The 7,705-nt window shown below is 39.1% G+C and overlaps 1 protein-coding gene across 1 annotated transcript; it reads left to right on the top strand.

The window, feature by feature from the left end:
- The first annotated feature begins 378 nt into the window (after nt 1-378).
- Nucleotides 379-5,671, top strand: TM4SF1 (transmembrane 4 L six family member 1). The gene is made up of 5 exons (XM_059479202.1): nt 379-608; nt 2,362-2,451; nt 2,540-2,688; nt 4,078-4,258; nt 5,184-5,671. Exons 1-5 carry the CDS (start codon nt 432-434, stop codon nt 5,196-5,198), a joined length of 612 nt encoding a protein of 203 aa, XP_059335185.1. The 5' UTR covers nt 379-431; the 3' UTR covers nt 5,199-5,671.
- The last annotated feature ends 2,034 nt before the right edge of the window (nt 5,672-7,705 follow it).

Below are 7,705 nucleotides of genomic sequence, written 5' to 3'. Positions count from 1 at the left end.
TGTTCTGAATCAGCCTATAAACCTAAAATTCAAAGCTGCTTCTAACAAAGAAAACAAAACATCTTTCCTTCAGTTCCTAACAGAACTTGTGTTGTGGTTTAAGCCTGTTGTTCACATCTAATCATGTTCACCAGTGATTATTCCAAGCATCATATGTTTGTGTGAAATCACCTAGTATTCAATATTTCCTTCATTGCATTTGGTTAATCTACAATTAATGCATTTTAAAAGGGCGGTGGTGTTCTGCCATCCCTGCCCTCTCACTCTGCAATTGAGAATGGTGGTTAGGAAGGGTTATAAACGTCATCTAGGTAGCTGGGTAACCCCTGGTATTTAAGGAGGTGAGAATAACACTGATCTTCTTTTAGGTGTGGACAATTGTGAGATAGGTTGAATTGGACAAGTTAAGGAGGATTTTTAAAGTTGAAAATATGTGTTTTGGAAGGTGTGCTAGATGTGTTGGTTATAAGTTGCTCATCCTTGCCCTCCTCTGCATTGTGGCCAACACTTTACTTTATTTTCCCAATGGTGAAACAAGATTTGCTTCAGAGCATCACCTCAGCAAATATGTGGAGTGCCTTCACGGCATTCTAGGTGGAGGCTTTCTGGTAAGTAATAACCTAGTGGCTTCTTTCAAATTTATTTTGGAGGTACTTGGTACTGCTCTTTCTCTACTGGTTACCTGAATTTATTCATCAAATATCTTTGTCAACAGGTGTCTCTGTAGTTGTATATATAAAAAAGAGCTATATTATCCCATAGTTATAATTAATTATTATTGATTTTGTTATCTACAATATTATATCATTTTAAAGCTAAAAAATCATAGGGTCAGGGGCACAGAATCCAAATGCAAAAGTGAAACCAAGCCTCTCAGCAAGTCACAGTTAGCATAAAGGGTTAAATCTTAAATTTTTGTTATATTATTGAACTACTTTCCTTTTAAATGTCCCTAAATAATGAGCATTTAGATATAATTCCTTAATTTCTATTATCTGACATGCTGACAAGTATTTCTCTGACTTAGCTGTTTATTCAGAGGAATTGAGTGGTAGTTGTCAAAGCTTTGCATTTGAGTAACAGGGTGCAAGGACTGAGTGTGTTTATTATAGGATGTCATTAAGCTGAAGTTATTTTCTGTCTTTTCAGTTTTGTGGATCACACTGCAGCATATTTAAGACCTCTAACTCCAGGCTTCCTTTTTCATCTTCTTTTACAAGTCCTCTTAGAAATAGGTTATAGGTCCCTTCCAATTCTTAAGACTCTATGATTTTATGGTCTCAAGGTGTCTGCAAATCACAGGTTGAAAACAATTGCATGCTAAGGTGTTTTGTGTTGTGAGAGGTGCTTATAGCTGTATTACAGTCCCATTGGGACCTAGAGTGGGGTTTGCAAAGACTGGGCTTTACACACAGGATAATACAAATGGAACCAGTGGAACTTCTCCTGCAGTGCGCTTGTACAACTTCTTCTGGACTTGAAGCATTGAGGCTCAGCATTGGGTTTGAGTAAGGGTTGACAAGTATGAGTCTGTTCAACAGGATAGTTATTATTCTAGTCTCATGTTAAGTAAGTCTGTGGCATTTTCAAATAACTCTCTACCATTTCTTTATTTTTTTACCAGAGTACTCTTGGGTGTAGAGTCTTAAGTGGACACTGTTAAGTGCTATTATTGCTGGTGGGAGGATCCTCTTTTTAATCAGCTCCTTCTTGTTCATTCAGCTCCTTCAGTTCATTCTTGATTTTATGCTAAAAACTCTGGATGGTTTATGCTTTTCATGGATAGCTTCTGCTTTGTTACTTTGCATTTCTGTCACTGGGAACTGGTTGTGAAATTTTGGAAAAAAGTAGATGTCTATAATAAGATATTTGTCTGAATTGAGCAAAATTTTATTAGACTTTCTACTGTAGTCAGACTGGTTTTTCACACAGGTAATGATGATTGCTCTTAAGTAACAAGTATATTAGCAGCAGCTGTTTTTCAAATAACTTTATTTTGTAGTCCTCATTGGAATAAAGCTAATGCCTTTTTTTTTTTTGCAAAGCATTTCATTTGCAAATACAGCGTTTAATGAAAAGAGAAAATTTTAAAGCTGAAATACTTTAAATGCAGCAACACCCCAACAGTTTCTTTCTGTGCTTAAGTGCAATATTGCCACAGTGGCAATAGAAGTGTACGTGTCCTGGCGTTGGTGATGTCAGTAGTGAGATGCCTACTGTGTTAAATAGGAGTGAAGCGGAATGACCTGTACAGCTTACTGCCAAGAAGCAACATAAATGAATGCAGTTTGAGTGCTGTATTATATCTGCCCTCTCTGTGCAACCAAAAGGAACAGTGTGGGTTTTTTGCTCCATACCCAGGTACTCATTCCAGCTGCAGTGTTCATTGGGCTTCACGATGACGACTGCTGTGGGTGCTTGGGCCATGAGGGCTGTGGAAAGAGCTGCGCGGTAAGTGAGCCTGTACATCCCAGCCCAGGTAATCCCAAAGACAAGGCCATGGCTGTGCTGAAAGTTCGTGTTTATGTCTGCTCTGCAGATGCTGTCCTCAGTTCTGGCCGCCCTTGTTGGGATCCTTGGCTCTGGGTACTGTATAATCATTTCAGCGCTGGGCTTGTCTCAAGGACCGTATTGTCTTACCCACCCAGAAAGAAACTGGATCTATCCTTTCACTGACTCCTCTGGAGGGTGAGTCGTCTGTTCATGAGGATGTTATCTCTTGCCAATGTACACATGGGCTTTATTCCAGTACCTTTCAGCAATGTTCAGTAACCATATACCAAAATCTATTCATAACTCTATCCTTCCCAATTCAAACTTAACAAATGGCATCAGTTATCCTTGCTGCTAGAGTATAAAATCAAAGCCATAAAAAAAAATAGGTGATTAAATCTATACATCATATACTGTTCATGTCCAGGAACATCTCTAACAAAATATAAAGCTTTAGGACTTTGAAGGATTTACAAACTAGGAATAGAAGTTGTTAAGATATTTGTCTTATCATTTGTAAGAGTCTGTTTTGTCAAATTTGCTTCTGAAGCTGCTTTGCACCAGCATAAAGTGGCACAATGCCCACATTAGTGACAATGGCATAGAATCTCATCAATGAAACTTGAGAAGATTTATAAGAATCTTTGTACACTGCAGGGCAGAGAGGGCAAGAAGCTCCTAACTAACCTTAATTAAGGGTTAGTTTCCTGCAAAAAAAGTCTCAGTGTGCTATTCTCCATTAATGCACATAAATTCTGATGTGGTTCATATCATGGTGGGCATTTAAAGTGGCTGTATGGCTGGCAACCTCAAGGGTGTATCTAGCAACATTTTATGGCTGATGCCAGACTAGAGACAGTTGGAGTACTAAGAAGTCACATAAAGCTCTTTGCAGCAGAGTTTGAATTTTATATTTCACTTGTATCTCTTGTATATCTTGTATTTCACTTGTATCATTCCTCTTTCTTCATCTTTCTGACTGTGACTGAGTGTAGAAGAACTAGTTTAGGTCCTTGCTGAAGGCAAGTGTTGTCGTTCTCAAGGTGTGAGTGAGCAGTAACAGCTGAAATACTGCAGTACCTCACCAAATTTTTCTGTGTTTGGCTCATCCAAGTAAGCATATGAGGGCCCAAGGACAGTGACACAGGAGAGAAAGTGACCCATTTGCCTCAGATCAATGATTGCTGTCTTTAGAAAAAAAGCCCAATCTTGCAAAGCTCATGTGATTGTTTTGAGAAAAACCTTTGCTCTTTCAACTTACTTGAGTTTATGCCTCACTTTAACCAGCAATAGGAAACCCTAACCTGCCTTTATACCTTTATTTTTTTAAAAAAGAAATTAAGACTTAGCAAAAATGTGTGGTTGATATTTCAACATCTTCCTAAACCAAAGAAACCTTGCATGGAGTAAACCATTGCTTTTTCTATTCCCTTAGGAATCTATTTCTAAGGGAACCTAGCCTATTAGGACTCCATAGAGTGAATAGCCTCAATGCAGTTACAGGCTAGACATAATTTGGTTATAGTATATGGTAAGTGTCCTACTCTCACACAATGTTAATATGCTTTTAATTGCTGTGTACAGGTACTTGTTTGAGTATAACAAGTGGTCTGAATGTCAGGAACCTCAAAACATCGTGCAGTGGAACGTCACCCTCTTTTCCATCCTGCTTGTTTTGGGAGGAATAGAATTCATTCTGTGCTTCATACAGATAATCAATGGCATTCTTGGAGGACTGTGTGGGTTGTGCTGCAGTCATGAGGAGGTAAGTAGTTTGCAGATATACCCATGCTTCTCAGATGAACATGTAACTTGTTACTTGTACTACTGTGGAGTTTTACTCAGCAGTTACTTTATAGGTATTCTTAAGCAATAATTCTCTGTATAGCAGTTCCTATAGCCCTGCTGTGATTGGAATTCTCAGGTAGTGTTTGATCACATGCTTTCAGCTGATTCCTCAACTGTCACAGTAATGTTAATCTGCCTAAAAGCTGGGAGCTAGACGGCTTTTGTCTGTCTGATGACACATGCAGTCATCACACTGCGTAGGTGATATAACTGAGATACAGATCTCCTGGCGTTTGTGGTCTTTGCCTAAACCATTGTGGTATTTTGTGGTGCTTGTTCTAGCTCTATTGTATTAGCCTTGGCTTTTGTCCACAGCAGCTCATAAGCTACTGACAATATGCTGCAAATAATGAAAACTGCAGCATCCTGGCCTTGCATAGTGGAAGTAAGATAAGAGAAATAATTAAATTGCAAATAACTAATAAAATCTGCAGACAGATCTGAAAGGTTTTGGAAGGTGGATTTTTTGTTGTGAGTGAGGAAAGGAAATTTTCTCCAACTTTCTTTAAAGCCTTGTTAAATAGTTTGAACATATTCCAAAATTAGTATCAGAGTGCTAGCGTTGGAAAAACCATGGTTTAAAGCATGAACCAGATATAATTTATATCACACACTATAGGTAAGCATGTATTTCACATTTTCAATTGACACAGTTGAGTGCTGGGGCTCTTTCAAAGCTATTGCTGCTTTCTTCCCCCTGTCTACCTTGCTCTAACTCCAGTATAGAAGAGCTATGCTATGGTTTTCTAAATGTGCTCAGGTTAATTTTTGCATTTTTAGTTGGATACAATATTAGCACTGTTTCCATTAATATGTTTCTTTCTTTTTGTTCCTCTCCACAGACATATGTTTGCTAGAAACCTCACCATGTATTGACATCGGTGCATGTGTGTGCTGTAATGAATATACAGTGTATTTTTTTTTAAATATTCCAGGCAAACTGAAATACACATTGTTGTCAAACTGTGCTGTTGCCATGAATTTAACTGACTTGGGGCCTTTGCTGTTGGAGTCATATGCAGGTTTTCCACTAACCTGCCTGAACCGAAAGTAAATGTATCCTGAATATCTTTGGTTCATTTCATCTTGGTACCGGTAACTGCCTTAAAACATGTCACTAAAGTGACTTTATTTATTTTTCTCTTTCTACTGGCACAACAGCTCTGTACTTTGTCCTGTTTTCCCAATAAAGTTGCTCTTTCATTCCAATCTTGGAATGAACCCAAACCAAATCCAGCCTGGCCTGGATAAAAGGTTTTGGTTAGCTGGACCAAAACCAAAGCAGCAGTAAAATGTGGATGACTGAGGGCTTTTAAGGATTTTTCTGAACTTCCCCTGTATTTCACAAATAAAGATTTGTATTAAAAATACCCAGGAGGTGTCAGTGATTCCTTCCCTGCCCATGCTGAAACACTGCTTGCCTGGTCTTGGAGTAAAGGACAGTGGTGGCCTGAGAACATGGATTTAATGCAGTCAGGTTATAACCTGTTTATCCTCTCCAGCAGGCTCTGCCAGAGTAGGAACTGCTTTCTTGCTTGGTTTGGCTCATTGAACTGAAACAGGTGTTTGTTCCTCAATAAGGGTTCACCAACAGCTCTGGGTCAGATACAACAGCAGGTGTGGAGGCTCAGTGCTGGGTCAGGGCTGGCAGGTCTCAGCCAGGGGGCTGAGGGGTCCTGGCACACCTGAGCCCAGCTTAGCACCTCCTGATTGCTCCATCTCAGGCCTGAGATAAAACAAGATGTGGGCATGACTCTTGTTTTGTGCCTCAGCTACCCTCAGGCCTCACAGCGCTCAAGGAATGCAGTCCAAATTCAGGTCAGTAAAGACAGATTAATCTGAAATACCTGACTTTACCAGTTATCAGCCTGAAGGCATTACTGTAAGGTCCTGGGTAAGAACCTCTGAAATATAGTTTGTTGCACATTAGAGTGAATGTTCCACCACAAGTACATCTGAATAATGTGCTACCGACAGCATTGCTGGCAAAGCCAGCATGGTAGCATTGCTGCTGGCAATGGCATTCTTCAAGTGAAAACCAAAATGTTATGTGCTCTTTATTTCAAAGGAATGAGGCTCAGTTTTGGAATTTAGCTGCTCATACTGTCTTTGAAAACAAGCAAGTTAGTTTCTATTCATGGGATAAAAAGAAGTTCCAGTGGGTGTCAGTGCATCCTTAGGCTACGAGGAGGGTGGTCCTTAAAGACAGCCAGAAACTTCAGGTGTATCTCAGGCTGTCTGCGCAGTTAAGTCTGCCCTGTACAAATACATACCTGAAAAAAAGAAGTGAACTGTGAAAGCAAAATTGTCTACGTACATCTACATCAGCAAAAGAATTCTCATATGAAAAGAGTTTGTATCTAGAATCTCAGGATACCTGAATTTTGCAAGACTGTTTATTCATACCTAAATACATAATATTGGATTACTCTAAATACATAGAGGTAATTGAGGGACTTTGATGCCATTTAATGCCATTTCTTTGTAGTGTCTATCCCTGTCCTGTCCTGCTATGGGAGGGAGGAAGGAGAATATGTGCATGCACATATGTATACACACAAAATTCCTTGCAGCTGTGTGATACAGTGTCTGTGTGCGTGAAGATACAGTTCTGAAAAAAAAATATCTGCAAGTTTAAATGGAGTGTGGAAGAAGAGAAAATGGAAAAGAAAGTTCTCAATGGAATAATGTATAATTACCATGCAACTTAAGGATTTTTGCCTTTATTCTTGCATAATGGTTATTTGTTCTTCTGGTAGACACAATAAGTTAAAGAACTGAAACAATTTTGCAATATATAGAATTCCAATATATAGAATGATTAGGCTAGTGTTCAGACCCAAAACTTCAGCACAAATGCATGCAGCACCAATAGATTCCTGTAGCCCTAATGCACAGCATTACTCTCTACATTGTTGTGTAAAAAATGGCCAGCTGGATTATTTTGTTGTCTGGTGCATAAGACAGTGTTTTGAGAGCTTTATCAGTTACACTGTGAAGAAGTGATTGGTTTAGGTTGCATTCATATCAGCTGGCAGCAAAGTCACACAGAGTAAACATGAATTTTCAGTAACAGGCTTGGAATCAATTCATGAATGATGACAGCAATGTAAAAGCAGTGCTTGCAACACTTGGCAAGATGCTTGAGAAACTAGCTTACAGGTTTGCTTAATTCTTAGTATAAAGTAGTTGTTTCCTGTTCTAGTGGCATTGTGTGCCAGAAAAATAACCACACTGAGCTTTGCAGGGCTCAGTTTAAAAGCAAAGTCATGAAGCAGACTGCTGTACTGCAGAACAAATGCTGCTTCAGTCATCCTTTCTCAAGTTAGCTTCTAATCAGAAGAGGTTATAATGGAAATGACAT

This window comes from Ammospiza nelsoni, chromosome 10, assembly GCF_027579445.1.
Source record: "Ammospiza nelsoni isolate bAmmNel1 chromosome 10, bAmmNel1.pri, whole genome shotgun sequence".
NCBI classification, from domain to species: Eukaryota; Metazoa; Chordata; class Aves; order Passeriformes; family Passerellidae; genus Ammospiza; species Ammospiza nelsoni.
This window is presented reverse-complemented; position numbering and strand designations above follow the sequence as displayed.

Coding starts and splice junctions, on each gene's coding strand:
- TM4SF1 (XM_059479202.1), top strand. CDS start 432: ATGTGTTTTGGAAGGTGTGCTAGATGTGTTGGTTATAAGTTGCTCATC. Junction 2,452..2,539: donor GCTGTGGAAAGAGCTGCGCG/GTAAGTGAGCCT, acceptor TCTGCTCTGCAG/ATGCTGTCCTCAGTTCTGGC. Junction 2,689..4,077: donor TTCACTGACTCCTCTGGAGG/GTGAGTCGTCTG, acceptor TGCTGTGTACAG/GTACTTGTTTGAGTATAACA.